General features: G+C 40.4%; 1 protein-coding gene across 1 annotated transcript; it reads left to right on the top strand.

Annotated features, from left to right (window-relative positions):
- The first annotated feature begins 356 nt into the window (after positions 1–356).
- Positions 357–19678, top strand: Pcyox1 (prenylcysteine oxidase 1). The gene is made up of 6 exons (XM_015479554.2): positions 357–549; positions 1514–1720; positions 2853–3027; positions 14738–14949; positions 15539–15688; positions 16100–19678. Exons 1-6 carry the CDS (start codon positions 438–440, stop codon positions 16756–16758), a joined length of 1515 nt encoding a protein of 504 aa, XP_015335040.1. The 5' UTR covers positions 357–437; the 3' UTR covers positions 16759–19678.
- Positions 19679–19909: the final 231 nt, after the last annotated feature.

Below are 19909 nucleotides of genomic sequence, written 5' to 3'. Positions count from 1 at the left end.
GATCATTCAATAAGCATTTGTTGCCCCCCTGGCCAGTTTCTGACAGCTGTGTGCGTTCTCTGTGATGGTGTGATCCAGGGGACGAGAGAGCGCACTAGCGAAGAAAGGTGTTTTATCGGGAGGGAGAACAGATGGGGCAAGCTTCTAACCTTGCCTTGGATCTTTTCTGAAGGAGGGTGGGTTTCCGAGAAGCGCAGCGCGCTTGGGGGACTGAGTGGCCTAGGATAGGGAGTTGGGGTGGATTTGGGAAGCGAGGGACTGGGCAGGGGCGTGGCCTGTCAGGGGCGTGGCCGGGGAGGAGCCGGGCGGGCCTGAGCCGAGCCTGGGCGGGGCTCGGAGGGCCTGGCAGTCTAGGGGCGGGGCGAGTGAGCGCGCAGACGCGCCGCGGCGTGGGGACTGCGGGGAACTGGAGGCCGGTTGCTGCGCTGGGGAAGGCCATGGGGCACGTCGCCGGGGAGCTCGGCTTGTCGCTGCTGTGGCTGTGGCTGCTGCTGTGCAGCTGGGGGTGCCTCGGTAGCGCCGAGCTGCGGGCTCCACCGGAGAAGATCGGTAGGCCAGAAGGGGGCGGCGCGGGAGGGCTCTGGAGCGTAGTGCGCCCAGGTCCGAAAGCCAGGATTCAGGCAGGGCGGGCAGGTCGCTCCTTGACGATTCACACTTGTGGTCAGCTTTCCGTCTTCCTAAAGACGGATTGCGCTTCCTGGGCTTGGAGAGATGCCCACTTGAAGCATGGGCTGTGATGGGGACCAAGCGTCCCTGCAGCCCTAGTCTTGGAGGCCTGGGGCTCTGGGGAGGATAGGCTCCTTATTTCTGCCTTCCTTTATGCTGCCCTTTCGGGAGGCCAGTCTTTTGACCGGTCCTGGAACGCCTGGCTGCTCTTGCCAAGCAGATTTCAGGCTCGCCCAGACACAGCACAGGGAGCAGTGCAAACAAGCTGACCCTGTCTGCTTCCCTTGTTAGGCTGAAACCCCCTCTCCCCCTCTCCACTTTGCTGAGGTCGGCCTGCTCTGAGGCCCTGGGATTGCTCATTTTCTTTGCCTAGGGTTGCTGCAGCTGCCGAAATAATCTATTCTGTTTCTCGTTTCAGTCGTCTTGGTTTTTTACTTCTGGTCCCTTTACCCACCAATTAACCTGTCTACACTGAGTCTACCCTTGAGACAAAGAACAAAGCTAGGCAAAAATGGCGGCCCCTTTATTTAAAATGCATCCATGAGTTGGGACACGGAAAAGGGGCTTGCAGGCCAACTGGTGCCTCCACAGACCTGTGAGAATCTTTGGGCATCTGGAAAAGAATTGATGTCAGTTTGTAACTTAATCTGCATTTGACTGGGAGCAGCCTCTGTCCACATTCTGGGAGTTCTTTCAACAGAACCTTCCCCTTCAGGCTTCCCTAAATTGTTGACAGTAGCCTTGCATAACCTCTGTTATTAGCTTGTGACCTTTTGAAGGCAAAACAAAACCCACACTGGTAAGAAAAAAAGAAAAAACAAAAAAACTTCTTTCTTTCCTCTCATAGCAATTATTGGAGCTGGAATTGGTGGCACTTCATCAGCCTATTATCTGCGGCAGAAATTTGGGAAAGATGTGAAGATTGACCTGTTTGAAAGAGAAGAGGTGGGGGGCCGTTTAGCCACCCTGACTGTGGAAGGGCAAGAATATGAGGCAGGAGGTTCTGTCATACATCCTTTAAATCTGCACATGAAGCGTTTTGTCAAAGACCTGGGTATGTAATTTTGGTCTTAGAGCTAAGCAGAATTCAGTATGACCAACCCTGGATATTTTTATCATAGGGAGAACTGAAACTTTTCTGCCTTGTTTATTGTCATTTACAAAGAAGTTGGTGAAATAATTTCCCTTACTGTCCAGATAGCAGTTGGTGCTGTTTTAGGAGTCATTCTCCTGTAATGGGAGACTAGTTATCTGTATCTTCTGTTATCTGGAATTACAGCCATGTGGTTGAGAAGATGGCTGTTGTTGTCAATTCTTTTTTTTGGATGGGGGTAGTTACTGGGTATTGAACTCAGGCGCACTTGATCATTGAGCCATTTCCCCTCCGCATTTTGTATTTTATTTAGAGAGGGTCTCACTGAGTTGCTTAGTGTCTCACTTTTTTGCTGAGGCTGGCTTTGAACATGCGATCCTCCTGCCTCAGCCTCTCCAGCTATTGGGATTACAGGCATGTGCCACCCTGCCCAGCTGCTGTTGTCAATTCTTAAACCTCTCAGTTTGTGCGAAGAATCAGAGAATGTTTTGAGCTAGCAGAGACCTTAGAGTACTCATGTTACAGCTGAGGAAATGAGACCCAGTGGCTTGGAGTGCCTGGCTTAAGGTCATTCACACAGCTATGGGTGCTGACATGTGCTCACTGCTCAGGATATTTCACTGCTGCCTTGCCAAGCAGAGGTGCTGGACAGGTTGTGGAGGAAGTCTGGCAGGCCTCTGCAGGCACTTTCTTTAGGAAATATTGTGAAATTTTGGCCTCCTTCCACTTACCTGAAAAATCCAGTTTTGCAAAAGAAGATTCAAATTGGAATGGGAATGCCTCTTCTCTTTGGTTACCTTGTGCCTCCCCTGTGGGTGCTTCCTGTGCTTCTGTCTCTGTGACTAAGAACAGCCAGTCTAATGAAGATACATCTGCATGATCTTCTGACCCATCCTTTAGGGAATCTGCTTTTGGACAGTGCAGTGAGTGTTAGTGTATCATGCTCTTCTGAATAGAGCTCCTTTAATGTATCTCCTGAGAATTGACGAAAGCCCCAAATTCACAGTGTTCCTGGGACATCCTCTGGATTGTTTTCTTTCATTTGATCAGCCTGGAAACCACTGACTTAGCTGCCCTTTCTCTATTTTTGCAGGTCTCTCCACTGTTCAGGCTTCGGGTGGCCTACTGGGGGTGTATGATGGACAGACTCTGGTGTTTGAGGAGAGCAGCTGGTTTATAATGAACATGATTAAACTAGTTTGGCGCTATGGATTTCAGTCACTCCGAATGCACATGTGGGTTGAAGATGTGTTGGACAAGTTCATGAGGTAATTTTTCTCCCCTTTCCATCTGATTTAAGACTTTTAGGAACAGTCCTGTATCTAACTGCAAGCCCCGTTTGTAAGATTCTTAGGCACACTGTTTTGTAGAAAACATGCATTGATCCTATTGGGAATTGAAGTTGTAGTTTGTTATTTGCTTCTGAAATGTACTTCACAAATGCTTCTTTAGTATTGTCACTCTTAGGTGCTCTATAAAAGTCAACTGTTTGAATTCTCATGGCAACTTTCTCAGGTAGGTACTATTATTGGCTTCTTTCTATAGATATAGAAGGTGGAGGCATCCAGAGGTTTTAAGTGTACAAGTTCACCCACCTGGTAAGTGGTGGAGCTGAGTTACCAGGTAGTCTGAATTAGAGTCTTAGTGTCAGCACTGTGCTGGTGTGTAGATGATTGAAAAGCTATAAGAAAACTCATTTAAGCTTAAATGAAGTTTTTTTTTTTTTTCTCTTTTCATTCATTCCCTTTCTATCTTTCTTTCTGCCTGCCTTCCTTCCTTCCTTCCTTCCTTCCTTCCTTCCTTCCCTCCCTCCCTCCCTCCCTCNCGTTCGTTTGTTTATGTAGTACTAGGGATTGAATTCAGGGCCTTGCATATGCTAGGCAGATTGAGCTATATTTCTGGCCCCTTGAATGAGTTTTAATAGTGATATGATATTTCATTGAACCAACAGTCTGAAGTAGAGTATCAGGCTTGTGCCCTAAGAATTTAAATGTCAGTATTAAATGACAGTATTCTTGGGTAGCAAGAATGCAGGTGACTCTTTCTTTTTTAGTCTTTTCTTTATTTCCTTCCTCTCTCTCTGATTCTTCAAGTGCTAGGGATCAAACCCAGGGCTTTGAGTATGTCAGGCAATTATTCTACTACTGAGCTTCTATAGCTCCTAGATTGTACTGTTTTGGATTTTGAAAAGAATTCCCATCTCAGCTGGGTGCGGTGGTGCATGCCTGTAATCCCAGTGACTCAGGAGGCCAAGGCAAGAGGATTGCCAAGTTCAAGACCAGCTTCAGCAATTTAGTAAAACCCTGTCTCAAAATAAAAAGGGCTGGAGATGTAGCTCTGTGGTTAAGCACCCCTGGGTTCAATCCCCAATACCAAAAAAAAAAAGAAAAAAAAAAAAAGAATTCCCATCTCAGCAATTTTGGAGGCTGAGGCAGGAGAATCTCAAGTTTAAGGCCAACCACAGCAACTTAGTGAGACCTTGTCTCAAAAGAAAAAAATAAAAAGGACTGAGGATGTAGCACAGTAGTTAAACACCCCTCAGTTCAATCCAAGTACCCCTACTCCACCAAAGAAAAAAAATAGAAAAAGGATTCTCAGACTTTATGGTATTGCTGCACTTCCTCCATCTTAATTTTTTTTTTTTTAATTAGAGCTTTATAGTTATACATAGTAGTAGGTTCCTTCTGACAAACTCATACATGCCTAGAAATCAATTTCAGTTCATGATTCCCTCCTTTTTCCTCCTGTCCTCCTTCCCCCTCTCACTCTCCTTTCTCTACTCTACTTGACTTCCTTTTGCTTATCTATTAATTTATATTTGATTGGTTCTTTATATTATCTTGTCCTTCCCTTCCCCTTCCCTATATTTTACTGTAGCTTCTGTATATGAGAGAAAACATTCAACTTTTGAGTTCCTGAGTTTGGCTTATTTCAGTTAGCATAATAGTCTTCATTTCTATCCCTTCATTTCCACCAGCAAATGCCATAATTTCATTCATTTTTATGGTGAGCAGTATTCCATTCTACACACACACACACACTCCACAGTTTCTTAATCCACTCATCTATTGACAACATCTGGGCTGATTCCATAATTTAGCTATTGTGAATTGGTTGCCATAAGCATTGATGTGGCTGTGTCACTGTAGTATGCTGATTTTAGATCTTTTGGGAAAATACCAAAGAGTGGATGGCTTGGTCATATGGTGGTTCTATCCCTAGTTTATTGAGGAATCTCCATTCTGCTTTCTAGAGTGGTTGTACTAGTCTGTGGTCCCACCAACAATGTCCAAGTGTTCCTTTCTCCTTACAACCTTGCCATAATTTATTCTTTTTCCTATTTTTAAAAAATATTTTTTAGTTGTTAATGGACTTTGATTTATTTATTTGTATGTGGTGCTGAGAATTGAACCCAGTGCCTCACACATGCTAGGCAAGTGCTCTTCCACTGAGCTACAATTCCAGTCCCTCTTGTTCCTATTTTTGATCATTGCCATTTTGATGGAAGTCAGATGAAATCTTAGTGTAGTTTTTTTTTTTTTTTTTGTACTGGGGATTAAACTCAAGGGCACTTGACCACTGAGTTATATTCCCAGCACTATTTTGTATGTTATTGAGAGACACGGTTTCACTGAGTTGCTTAGCATCTTGCTTTTGCTGAGGCTGGCTTTGAACTCACAATCCTCCTGTTTTAGCCTCCTGAGCCACTGGGATTACAGGTGTGTGCCACCATGCTCTTCTTAGGTAATTTTGATTTGCGTTTCCCTGGTTGGTAGAGATGTTGAACATTTTGTCATATCAGCCATTTGTGTTTCTTCTTTTGAGAAGTTTCTCTTTAGTTCTTTTATTGATTGATTGGGTTATTCAATTCTTTTTGTTAAGTTTTTTAAGTTCTTTGTGTATTCTGGATATACAAATACTCCTCCTTCTTGGAGGAGTAGCTGGTCCAGATTTTCTCCCATTCTGTAAGTTCTCTCTTTATGCCCTTAATTGTTTTCTTTGCTGTGCACCTTTTTAGTTTGATGACATCTCACTTATTGAGTTTTGATTTTTATTTCTGATGCTTTAGGGGTCTTGTTAAGGTAGTTGGTGCTTATATTTATGTAATGAAGTGTTGACCCTATTTTCTTCTAGCAGTTGTAAAGTTTCTGATCTAATTCCTCAGTCTTTGATCCATTTAGATATGAATTTTGTGCAGGGTGAGAGAGAAGGGGGTCTAATTTCATTTTTCTACATATAGCTATCCAGTTTTTCTAGCATCTTTCCCAGCCTTATAAAAAGGCTATCTTTTCTCCAAGATATATTTTTGGTGCCTTTGTCAAATATCTGATGGCTCCCATCTTTTTTTTTTTTTTTAAAGCATGGAAGCGTAGGATTTATCTGGGAACTGCAGCACATACCTGTATTCCCAGCAGCTCCAGAGGCCGAGGCAAGAAGATCTCGAGTTCAAAGTCAGCTATAGCAAAAGGGAGCTCAGTGAGACCCTGTCTTTAAATAAAATACAAAATAGGGCTGGGGATGTGGCTCAGTGGTTGAATGCCCCTGAGTTTAATCCCCAGTACCCCTCACCCCGCCCCCCCCCCAAAAAAGAGTAGGATTTATTTAAGTAAGTAGAAAAGAGACAGTTTCTTCAGGGCAAAGACAGGAAATGATAGGGGTCACTCCTTGAATGCACTAGTCTGTGGGCTTATATAACTACTGGATAGGATGGCCCCCATCCTTGACATTTGTTTGTATACACTGATCTTTATGTTCATCATACATCTCTTTCTTTGTGTGAATCAGTATCATGTAAGTTTTGTTTTGATGGTTTTTTCATACTCTGTAAAACAGTTGGAGAGCTGTGCATGGTGGTACACACCTGTAATCCCAGCAACACTAGAGGCTGAGGCAGGAGAATTGCAAGTTTGATGCCAGCCTCAGCAACTTAGTGAGACCCTGTCTCAAAGTAAAAAATAAAAAGGGCTGGGGAGGTGGCCCAGTGATAAGTGTCCTTGGGTTCAATCTGTGGTGCCAAACAAACAAAGAGCAGCAACAACAACAGTTGAAGAGAACATTGGTATTCAGCCAGCATGTGCCAGTTATGCATAGTAGTGAAGGGCTTGGGATGTAGTTTAGCGGAGTTCTTGTCTATCATGCCTTTGTGTTATTTTAAGCCATCGAGTTTATTATAACAGGGAAACTAATATACCTCTTGAACATCTCCTTGCTGTATCCTTGTGCCATTCTTCTTTTCAGGATACTAGCTAAAGATTCTCCATACTACTCCTCACTCAGAAACCTTCAGTGCTCTCTATTTCATAGAGTCACAGCCAAAATTTGTACCATGGTACAGAAGACCCAACAGGTCTAGATTTTCTGTCTTTATTTTTGTTGTACACTGACTGAACTTTGAATCCTGAGCTGCTGGGATTAAAGCTGTCCATCACTGTGCCTGGTGCCTTCTTTTGCTTTAAATAGATTTTTTTTTGAGTACCATTTTAATTATTATTATTATTTTTTGGGCACCAGGGATTGATTTCAGGGGCACTAGACTACTGAGCCACATCCCCAGCCCTATTTTGTATTTTATTTAGAAACAGGGTCTCACTGAGTTTCTTAGTGCCTCACTGTTGCTGAGGCTGGCTTTGAACTTGAGATCCTCTTGCCTCAGCCTCCGGAGCCCCTGAGATTACAGGCATATGCCACCATGTCTGGCTCGTTATATATTTTTTGAATTATTCTCTAACAATATTTTAGGACAACCTTGATTGTTAAAAATAATCTAATTAAAATAACTTTATTATTTTAATATCAACTCACTCTATCATGGCTTTGTAACCCCCACCTTTTGTAGTTATACAAATTCTATCTTTCTTTATTATAATCACATTAGCACAGTTTTATCATCATTGCTTTATGCAGTTGTCTTTTAAGTGAAATAGGAGAATAAAAGTTACAAACAAATATGCCTTCAAACTGCCTTTTATATTTACTTCTGTAAATGTCTTTACTAGTGGTCTTCTTCATGTGGAGTCAAGCTTTTGCCTAATATTCTATCTCAGCCTCTTTTTTTTTTTTTTAACTTGTTGCCAAACTTTACTTATTCTTTAATATATTAATTGTTAATATACATATTAAAAAAAATTAGCAGTATATTTTTGTCTGAAATGGTCCTCTCCTGAAGTGCCAGTGGTAGCTGTAATTCTGGCTTTAAAACCAAAACTCCAAATGTTTAATAAGTAAAAAATCAGGACTAGTTGCCGTTGTACTCCAAATAAGCTAGCCTAGCTGAAGAGAAGAGGAAGGGGAAGAGGCCCGAGAGAGGAATCTGGAAGATCTTGGACCAGTGGCTGTGGCACAGCTGGCAGAGAAGTAGCATCATAGTCATCTGAGCAGTCCTGGTGTCGTCACCACTTATTGGCAGAGGTAGGGTCCTATGTACCCTCCTGTGTTTAGTTCATTTTTTTTCAGGAGGGAATAAGAGTCAGTTTAACTTTTTCTTTTTTCAAAATTCTTTTTTAGATACATATGACAGTAGAGTGTATTTTGACATATTGTACATATTTAGCTTTGGTTTTTGACCCAAGTCAGGGAGCTTAGAAAAGTGAGCCTTGGTCCAATTTTGGCAGAATAAGACCCACATTAAGGCACAACCTAGATCTGGAAGTGAGGGAGTCACAGGCAAACAGGACCAAATTTTCAAGAATAAGGAATGTGAATTGTAATCCCTACTCCCAGAACTGAGGAAGGGTCCTGAAAGCAATAGAAAAGATAACGTAGAGAACAAGGAAAATAAAACTAGCTAATAAAGTAGATAACCAGCCTCCTCTCTACCTGGGGATAGCCTGGTTAGAATTTGTTTTAAAGGCGACTCGTTGACAAAGCAGGAGGGAGGACACAGAGAAGTCTTTTTCCCCCTTCTCCTTAGATCTCTCTAGGGCACGAAGTGACCCTATGGGCAAGATTGGCTAGTTCCTTGGCTTTATGCATTAATCTGGGAGGCAGCTAGGACACTTGTTCAGTTATTCTTATGATGGTTGTGATTGCGGATGGGGTCGCCATTGGCTGGGACCCTATGTCTGCATCTGTTGCACTTCCATCATGACAATGAACAAGAAGTAATCAAGGAAGGCAGGCTAGAGTTCCAGCGGGTATACCCGGGTGTAGTGCAGCATCTACAAGGGCGGGATGACCAGTCCCGTGATGATAAAAAACAATAGCCAAAACCATGAAGATGTCACGTGGTTAAACATCTTGGCTGATTATAGTCTGAAGAGTTAGGCAGAGCCAAGATGAGAGTTCCCACTCAGGTAATTGGCAAAACAGGAGAAGCTTGACAGATGTGATAGCGTATACCTGTAATCCCAGAGGCTCGGGATGCTGAGCCTGGAGGATCACAAGTTTGGGGCCAGATCCTGCAATTTAGCTAGGACCTAGCAACTTAAATCATGTCTCAAAATAAAAAATGTGTCTCATTGGTTAAATGCCCCTGGGTTCAATCCCTGGTCCCCACCTCCACTCAAAGAAACAAACAAGCTTTTGGTTGATGTCAGAGGCAATGCTGAAAACAGTGACCAGAAGAAGGAAAGTTCAACCGTGGTACCAGTACTGAGAAGGGATGATGCTCTGTATGGGATATCTCTCCCAAATTTTCCTCATGCCATAGACCAGGGCTTACCCACAATGATGGCCATCCCAGCAACGAAGGCAATCAGGTAAAATGTGAACCTCCAACTGCTTCTCAGAACTTCTTGAGGAGAGTGGGCTGGTTCTGATTGCAGTGGTAGCAGAACCAGTGCTCCACCTGGCATCCAGAGAGCCCACTCTACCAGGACAAAAGTGTTACCTCCGCCTGCTTGGGCTGCTTGCCACTGGTTGGGTAGTAATACTCCAAGGTAGAATTGGGAGGTGCCTGCAGCTAAATTTCTCCCTTTACATTCAAGAGGGTGGTCAGTGGTGTAGCCATGTAACTGAGGAAGGGACATAAGTGAGAGGTGTTTGGTTCTTTTGAAATGCTCCTAGCCCCTAAGCTGGGAGGGGAAGGAACTGCAGGCTCAGGCAGGGTTATTCTGTGTCTCCGTTTCATGGGAATCCCCTTTCCTCCAGCCTCCTGGTTAGCCTACAAGAGTTGGGCAGATCTGCTAGTGTTGAATTTTCTGTTTTTTGTTTACTTGGGAATGCCCTAATTTTTTGTCATTTTGAAGGATATCAGCCTATCATCCCACTATCTTTGGCTTCCATGGTTTCTAGTGAGAAGTCAGTTGTTAAGATTAACTGAGGACCCTTTTATGGGTAGAGTTTGTTGAACATCTTGGATATGCAGATTAATGTTTTTCATCAAATTTGGGAAGTTTTGGGAATTAATTTTGGTACAAGGACTGAGCTAGGGGTGCTTTACCATTGAGCTATCCCCCCAACCCTTTTTATTTATTATTTTGAGAAAGGGCCTAAGTTGCTGAGGCTGGCCTTAAACTTGTGATCCTCCTGCTTCAGCTTCCTGAGGTACTGGGATTAGAGGTGTGCGCTACTGTGCCTGGCCGGGCCTTTATTTTTTTGAATAATTTTATGTCCCTTTCTTTTCTTTTTCTCCTTCTAGGATTCTCAGTGTTTGCATGTTGGTAAACTTCATGTTGTCCCATAGGTCTTGTGGCTGCTTATTTTTTTAAACTTTTTTTTCTTTCGTTTCCTTAAACTATACTTTCAGTTGATCTGTCTTCAAGTGTACTGGTTCTTCTACCATTTTAAATCTGTTGTTTAGTCCCTATGGTGAGTTTTTCATTTCAGGTACTATACTTTTCAACTCCAGATTTTTTTTTTTTTTTTTTTGGTACTGGGGATTGAATCCAGGGTGTTTAATAACTGAGCCATATCCCCAGCCTTTTTTTTTTGTATTTTATGGAGACAAGGTCTAGCTAAGTGCCTAACTAAATTGCTGAGGCTGGCTTTGAATTTGTGATCCTCCTGCCTGAGCCTCCTAAGCCGCTGGGATTACAGATGTGTGCCACTGTGCCTGGCTTGATTCTTTTTTTTTTTTTTTTAATCACTTTTTCCTCTTTGTTGAGATTCTATATTTGGTGAGTGAGATGTTATTCTCATACTTGATTTTGTTCTTTAGACATGATTTCCTTTAGTTACTTGAACATATTTATAATAGTTGACTTAAAGACTTTGGACGGGCGTGGTGGGCAGCTCTGGAAACTGTTGATTCTCTTGGACCCCAAGACTGCTTGTTGTTGCTACTATTGGTTTGTTTACTGACTTTCTGGGACCAGTTCTGTATTCTTTGTCATATAAGGCCACTTAAGTATGTATGTTGGTGTATATTTTCAGTGTTCCAGCATATAGTTTAAAACTCTACTTTAGCCTTAATTTCCTGCTTACTCTAAGCCTCAAAGTCTGTAAAACTTGACGGATAGATGGAAGCTGTCTCAGGACTTTCCTTGGCCCAGGACAGACAGCCTTGCACAATCACATGACTTTCTAGATTCCTGGAAACATTTTCATTCCCTAGTATCTTTTTATAGTTTTTTAGTCAGCTTCTTATTAGCCCCAAATGGTATCACAACCCTTAGGCGGCAGTGATGTTAAATAGTTGCCAATGATTTTTTTTTTTGACAAATAGTTTGGGATGGGAGCTGGTTTGTACAGAGTGAGGTCTGAATCAGATCAAATAAAGACAAGCCCTGAAGATAGTGCTTTTCCTGAGTTCCCAGATAGGTCAAAGAGTGACATTTCTTTGGGGATTATGCTTTTTTAGGAGCTCCAAATCATTTCTGCCTTTTCCAGTGGCTTCTAGCTTGGTGGTTTCATAGTTGTTGCAAGTTGGCTGCTTTTTAAGGTTACTGCAGAGCTGACAAGAGGGGAATGGGAATAGGCAAATTGTAATTCTACAGAGCTCATCGTTTTTATTGAGATAGCCATTTTCCTTGAACAAATACTCCCTATAGTTAGGTAAGGGTTTGATTTATTTCCAGAGTTCTGAAAAAGAAATGTCGACTTTGAAAATGTTGACATTTTATTTTTGTATTTTAGGGCCTCATGCATGCTAGGCAAGTGCTCTGCCACTGAGCTACATTCCCAGCCCAGTGCTGACAGTTTTTTCCAGTGTCCTCACTCATTGCTCTCATGGAGGAGCTGATTCTCAGAGATCCTCATTAACCATTCTGGAAGTGCTTCAAGTCCTTTGCCCCTTTTCTGAATGTATGTTTCCTGTCCTACTGGGTCATTGTGCTTCAGCTGCACTGGCCTCACTGTTTATTCAAGAAACCAGGTTCTGTTATTGGCCTTTGTACTACTTGTACTTCTACCTGAATATTTACCCCCCAGATGTTTGCATGGCTTGCATCTGCCCTCCCTCACCTTTGTTCAGGTGTTGCCTTGTCAGTGAGACTTCCCTGACCGCTGGACTTATTTCTTGGGCCATCTTATTTACAATTACAACCTTGCTTGCCCCGTGCATTCCTTTTCTCTTTGATTTATTTTTCTCTTTAATACTTATCCTCTTATCTATTAAATAACTTACTTTAATTTCTTGAATTTTATTACCTGTTTCCTCGAGTATAACACAAACTGCCTGAAGTTAGTGATTCTTTTTATCTATGTTATGTTGACCTTTGTATTTTCATCACCTAGAACAGTGCCTGGCTCAAAGTTCATAAATATTTGTTGACTGAATAAGTAAGTAAATATTAAGGGTTATAAAAATGTCACTTGGGAAAAAAAAAAAGACTGTAAGCAATCTTACCAGCAGAAATGACCAGCTGTTTACATGTCTGATTTTTTAGTTGCACTTACTGTTGTATAATAGGTACAATTCTCAGTGTTCATATTTGAGGTCTTGTCTCACCCTCCAGATGGACTTATCTCAGGAGGCTTGATTGAGGGGGGTGAAGTTCATTGGCAGATTATTTAATTGACTAATAGCACCACTTATAGGTTATTTAATTGGCTATTATTTTGTCATGCTATTAGCCAAAGATTACTCTTCATCTTACGTTCTATTCAGTTGGTTATTTTTCTGAAGAACTCAGTGTTTGTTGCCTTCCTTCCTTCTTTCTTTTGATTTAAACCAAGGGCCTTGCACTTGCTAGTCATGTGCTCTACCAAGAATTCAGTGTTTTCATATTAGTTTTTTCCTAGCTCCTAAAACTAAAACTCAAATGATATGGTTGGATGATGTTGTTTTAGTATTTCTGTTTTGGCACTGAATCCAATAATTTTTTTCTAATAAAACCTTATTTTACATTTTGTACACTACATTCTTTTTTTAAAATTTTTTTTAAGTTGTAGATAGACACAATACCTTTATTTTTATTTATTTTTATGTGGTGCTGAGGATTGAACCTAGGGCCTCATGCATGCAAGGCAAGTGCTCTACCACTGAGGTACATCCCCAGCCCCTGTACACTACATTCTTAGTAGGTAAAACTGAAATGCATATAGCCAGGCACAGTGGTGCACATCTCTAATCCCAGCTACTCGGAAGGCTGAGTGGAGGGTCAGAAAGTTTGAGGCCAGCCTCCTCTACTTAGTGAGATTGGTGTCAAAAAATATTGGTAAGTCTTTGGGGATGTGGCTTATTGGTAGAGTACCCCTGGGTTCAATCTCCAGTACTGAAAGAAAAAAAAAGTTTATAATATTGTCCCTTTACTCTCTAAAAACATTATTATTATTATTATTATTATTTGAGAAGAAACTTTATATAAAAGCTTTCCTCTTATGTTCACTGAGAAGTATCTTTCCTTGGCTCTTATTTCTTCCTTTATTTCATATATTTATCTGTGTGTGTGTGCCCTGTCTTGAGGGAAAGGAGCCATGTCTTTCTTGTCTTTATACCCCTTGCAAAACCTGAACAACCATTCATTGAATTACTACAAGTGTTAATTTGTGTAAATGTTCTTTATAAATCCATGGAGTGCAAAGAAATGTCAGGTGATATTTTCTGGGAGAGAGTGGCATTGATATTAAATTTTATGGATTTTTGGAGATGGTGACATTCCTGTGGACTGGGAAGTTGGGCAAGACTTTGCAGAGAAGGCAGGACTCAAGCTCTCTGGAAGAGATGTAGCTGTTCTGTGATTGGAATGGAAAGTCCAGAGAGAGGGAAGAGCCTATACAGTCCTGAGGGGACTATGCAGAGATAGTTAAGATCAGTGAATGGGTCAGAAGTGCACAGGTGGAGGATGTGTGAGTGATTGAGGGCAGAAATATCAAGTTGTGCTTTTAAGCCTTCTACTTGCATGTTATCTTTAGACAAAGCCTTTTGCTTCTACTTTTTCTTTAATTAATTAATTAATTAATTAAGGTACTAGGGATTGGAACCAGTGGTGATATACCACTGAACTTCATCCCTAGCCCTTTATATTTTTGAAACAGGGTCTCACTGAGTTGCCCAGGCCAGCCTGAACGTGTGATTCTCCAGCCTCAGTGTTCTGAATAGCTGGGATTACAGGTGTGTGCCACCACACCTGCATGCAATTCCTTTTTTTGATGTCAGGTTAAATGATCTGGACTTTTGTTTAGTAAGCAAGACTTGGGTAGATTGAACCCAAGGGTGCTTTACCACTGAGACACATCCCCATTCCTTTTTATATTTCGAGACAGGGTCTCACTAGGGCTTACTTATAGCCTCGCTAAGTTGCTGAGGCTGACTTTGAATCTGGAATCCTCCTGCCTCAGCCTCCCAGGCCACTGGGATTATAGGTGTGTGTTAGCATGCCCAGCCCCATTTCTTTATAAGGTGATCCCAGTGCAGAAAAAGAAGAGTGTGTTCAAAGGACAATGGACTTCAGAAGAGGTGGAGGATGCGGGAGGGCCAAAAGCTTCTGGGAGAGCTGGGGAAGGTGATGGCTAAGCCGTGTCTCAGAGGATAGGTAGAAACTCACCAGAAGGAAACATGGAAGTTAATTTGACTTTTATGATGTTCTTTTCTATCTTTATATATCCCTGTCCTCCATCTTTTTTGGTGCTTAATGGTATTTTTCTTCTTTTTGCAAGGATCTACCGCTACCAGTCTCATGACTATGCCTTCAGTAGTGTAGAAAAATTACTCCATGCTGTAGGAGGAGATGACTTCCTTGGGTTGCTTAACCGAACGCTTCATGAAACTTTGCAGAAAGCAGGCTTCTCTGAGAAATTCCTCAATGAAATGATTGCTCCCGTCATGAGGGTCAATTATGGTCAAAGCACAGACATCAATGCCTTTGTGGGTAAGCCAGGCCTTGAAAAAGTGTTGCATGATTGTTCATAAAAGAACTTGATGGTGTTAGGATGGTTCCTCACTTTGGGCCATGGTTTGGAGAAGGCTGTCTTTCTCAAAATTGCAGACATTGCTGGGCATGGTGGTGCACCCCTATAATTCCAATGGCTCCAAAGGCTGAGAGAATTGCGAGTTGAAAGCCATCCTCAGCAACTTAGCGAGGTCTTGAGCAACTCAGTGAAGTCCTGAGCAACTCAGCGAGACCCTGTCTCAAAATTAAAAAGACTGGGGATGTGGCTCAGTGGTTAAGGCCTACTGGATTCAATTCCCAGTACCAAAACAACAACAACAAAAAACCCCCCAAATTCAGACATTGTTAGCAAAATTATGTATTTGTAGGTGTGTATTTTTAGGAGAAGGTTCTTAGCTTCCAATAGTTAATTGGTTCTCAACTGAGTAAGATTTTGCCCCAAAGGGCCATTTGGCAGTGTCAGAAGACATTCTGAACAGAACATTTAATTGGAAAGGGAGAGTGGTTATTGGGCTTCTTTCAAAGTCAGAATGAAAACACATTTTTTTTTTCCCCCTTTTGACAACAGGGGCAGTGTCACTGACTGCTGCTGATTCCGGCCTTTGGGCAGTAGAAGGTGGTAATAAACTTGTTTGCTCACGGCTCCTCCAGGCTTCCAAAAGCAATCTTATATCTGGCTCAGTAATGTATATACAGAAAACAAGGACCAAGCAGACAGGTGAGTTTGAATTTTTATTTCTAATTATCCCTGCAGAAAATGGTTGTTCAGTGAGAAAAACTCCTTTTGCTTCTCTCATTGTTTCAAAAAGATAGAATTTTAAATTGTTTATGTTATACCATGTAGAAATATTCCTAAATGTTCTCAAATACAATGGCATGACTCTTTGGATTTAAAAAGCAATCTCATCAAGAGTAAAAATGCCATATTTTGTATTTATTGAGATTCTGAATAGGAAACTGTCCTCAATGTAATAAAATTGCAAGGAACCTTTAGTTAGCTTAAGGGCTAAAACTCTTTAACTTCTTGGAATTAAAGAGAAACTATTTAAGTTTTAGAATTATTTTTAGATGGTATAAAATACAGTATGTTAGAAACACTAAGAAATGTGTGCTGCCTTTTTCTTTCTAGGAAATCCCACAAAGATGTATGAAGTGGTGTACCAAAGTGGATCCGAGACCCACTCAGACTTCTATGACATCGTCTTGGTGGCCACTCCATTGAATCAAAAAATGTCCAACATTACTTTCCTCAACTTTGATCCTCCAATTGAGGAATTTCATCAGTATTACCAACATATAGTGACAACTTTGGTTAAGGGAGAATTGAATTCAACTGTATTTAGCTCTAGAGCCAAAGATCAGTTTGGCCTGTCTACAGTTTTGACCACTGATAGTTCAGATCTGTTTATTAACAACGTTGGGATTGTGTCCTCTGTAAGAGAAAAGGACAGTCCTCAACCATCAACAGATGGAACATATGTTTGGAAGACTTTTTCCCCAGAAATTCTTACTAAACAGCAAATTTTTAAGCTCTTTTTGTCCTATGATTATGCTGTGAAGAAGTCTTGGCTTGCATATCCTCACTATAAGCCCCCGGAGAAATGTCCCTCCATCATACTCCACGATCGGCTGTATTACCTCAATGGTATAGAGTTTGCAGCAAGTGCCATGGAAATGAGTGCCATTGCAGCCCATAATGCTGCACTCCTTGCCTATCACCGCTGGAATGGGAACGCAGACATGATTGACCAAGATGGCCTCTATGAGAAACTTAAAACGGAGCTATGAAATAACATTCTCGTTTTTCCTCTCCTGGTTCCCCATGAGTACCACTGGCAAAAAAAAAAAAGAAAAAAGCAAAATCTGAGCAGAAATGATTTTGAATCAGATATTTTGCCATTTTCATCATTTTACAAAGTAATCCTGTTGTGTTCCAAGAAAATTACAAGGTTTGGATAACTCTTGCCTTTATCCATCTCCAAAATTTCTTGCAATATCCATTGGCAGTGTTGCCCAAGCTCGTCTGAGTATAAGAATCACCTGGAGTTCGTTAAACAAGGGTTCTCAAGAGCTTCTCTTTGAGATTCTAATTCAGTAGGTTCAGGGGTGGGACCCTGGAGTTTGATCAAAAGTGTTTTAAGATGAGTATTTGAGGAAGAACTTAAAAGACATCTTAGTTGGGTACTAGTTTATTTGAGCTTCACAGCTGAATAAAATCTTTATAGTCAGATAAAATCACTCTGGAAGTTGGGTCTTAGTAATTTATATGCCTTCTTGATGTAAATGCCTAAAACCTTGACTTTTGATTGTTTATGTTTTGATTTTATTAGGGGTAAAATTCAGAAGTCATAGAGAGTATAATCTTAAAATTAAAAAAATGGCATGCTAGGCAAACACTCTGTCACTGAACCACAACCTGTGTTCTAATGTTCTCACTTGAGGAGCTTTTAAAAATTACTGATAGGCCCTCACAACTAGAGATTAGGAGTTAAAGTATTGAGGATACCACCTTGTCATTAAAAGGAGGACTAAGGATACCACTTTGTCAGTTTAAAGTTTCTAGTGTGCAACTAGAGAAGCACAGATGGGGGAATTAAAATGTCTATAAAGGGTTTTTAAAAAGTGCCTTAAAAGTAGTAAGAAACACGAAACATCAGAGCAGATCCATTGCAAGGAATCTCAATGAGAACTTCAGAATTAATCTTAATAGTAAGAAACACTGACAGCCTAACAGCAGAGGCAACTTCTATAAACCTAGAGCAGCTGGCATTAGAGAAGGACATTTAGAATGACACTAAACTTAACCAAGTTCAGATAGTTTTGGAATGTTAAATGCATCAGTTACTGTAGCATGTGAGGTGAAAAGTTGGTTGCTAAAATCTCAGTGGCAGTGGCTCTCAACTTTGACTGCCCATTAGAATCAACTGTAGGGCTTAATGCTTCCTGTACACAACCAAACTTGAGAATCAGTTCTACATCTGCTATATGGAGATCATGAATCAATGTCATAGTCACTGGTAGAAAAGAACCCATATAAAGCTTATGCATTAATAACTGAAACCAGGTTAAGTGCCAGATTATGGCAGTAGCTACTTTAGCAAAATGATGTGAGAAAATGCTGACTCTTAACCATTATTTCTTCCCTACTATGTCTCTGAATATTGATATCTGAAAAAAACTGCCAAGATATAGTTGATAGAGGCAGGAATTAAGTTTATCATTTGTTGAAGGGTTATATTTTTTCTAATTTTATTCTTATCAAGTATGTTAAGAGGCATTTATTTTCTCCTTTTGTGGTTTTAATGAAGACTATTTGTAGTGAATGTAACATTGTTATATGCTTTGATAGTCCCTCCCCCATCTGAGGGAAATTATGTTGGAATACTCCTAGTGGATTCCTGAAACTGTAGACAGTATACATAGCAAAAGACAGTCTTTTCCTATATATCTATACACATATAAAGTTTAATTTATAAATTAGGCACATTAGGAGATTAACAATAATCATAAAAAAATAATATAACAAATGTTATTTTAAACTTATTTCTGTCATTTTCCATTTGGTACACTCAGACCGTGGTTGACTAAGGGTAAACTAAAAATTGGAAAATGAAACCACAGGTAAGGGAAGACTACTGTAAATATTGGTAAATACTAATGACATAAACCGGTTTAACTTTTATCATTTGTGCACTTGTTTTACAATGGGATATATTTTTTCTTGTAAGAATACCTATTTAAAATGTTTCATATCAAACCTACTGACTAAAATTCCAGTAGGGCATCTGAAATTGCTTCCTCAAAACCAAAATAGGTTCTAGCAGGAGTATTAGGTAGATTCAGTATAATTACAGTATTAAAAATAATAGTTTTTTCTAGAAGAAAAATTACTATTAAAGCCTGCTATTCCAGGCCCACTAGTTTTAATGTAACTACAGCATTAAAGAATAATTTTATTAAAACAAAAATACTATCAGGTTTTGCTATTCCAGGAGATTATTATTTTTTTTTAACAGAAGAGACTGGGAGAAATGATGTAGGGGTGGAACGAAGACAACTCTACTCCAGTGGTTCTCCAACTGAATTAAGTATGATTTGTTATTCAACACATTTGTAGTGGGATACAAAAACTTTTATTTAAGTTCTAAGGTGATGCTATTGTTCTAGGAACCACACTTGGGAGAACTGGTTCTACAAGTTAGTTCTGTATGGCTGCAAAAATTACCAGCAGTGAAAACAGAAATGCTAAAGAATATACTGGACTTCTTGTCAACTCATTTTACTGTGATTTAGTTTGATCCCTTTGGCTGTTCTTTTGTTTTATAGTTTCTATAAATAGGAAATACTATATCTATACTCTTCATTGTGTTAAAAAACTTACATATTCCCGTATGTATTCATGTATACATAGTTTTAACTGATTTTCAGGCTTTTTTCAGATCATAAAAATAGGCCTTAAGCATTTGCTTGGAATGTTTAAGGTTAGGCTTATAATACAACCATCTGTAATAAACCTCTCATTTGAGCTTGTGAGCCATGAATAAAATTTCATGAACTAGATAAATATATTGTGGACAGCATTCTCACTGCTCTTCTCTACTCTAAGAGCCACAGTACACTGGAATGCTTTTCTCTGAAATTCTATTTCTACTCTTCAAAATTTCTCCACGTAATGATTATGTTTAAGAAATAAACCACTATATTATTACGTCCTGTGTTTTACTTCTGTTGCACTATACTTAGAATGTAGATGTACAGAATGAGCAGTCATTATCTGCAATACTACAACTTTTTTTTTTGGAGCACTCATACCAGTCTCATGCGACTAGCTGCTGTCAAAATGCAGCAAACACTAGCTTTGGGTCTCATCCCATAACTTACTGTTTGTACAAATATTCTGAAATCTGAAACACTTCTGATCCCAAGCATTTGGATAAAG

This window comes from Marmota marmota, unplaced genomic scaffold (assembly GCF_001458135.2).
Source record: "Marmota marmota marmota unplaced genomic scaffold, marMar, whole genome shotgun sequence".
Classification (NCBI taxonomy): Eukaryota; Metazoa; Chordata; class Mammalia; order Rodentia; family Sciuridae; genus Marmota; species Marmota marmota.
This window is presented reverse-complemented; position numbering and strand designations above follow the sequence as displayed.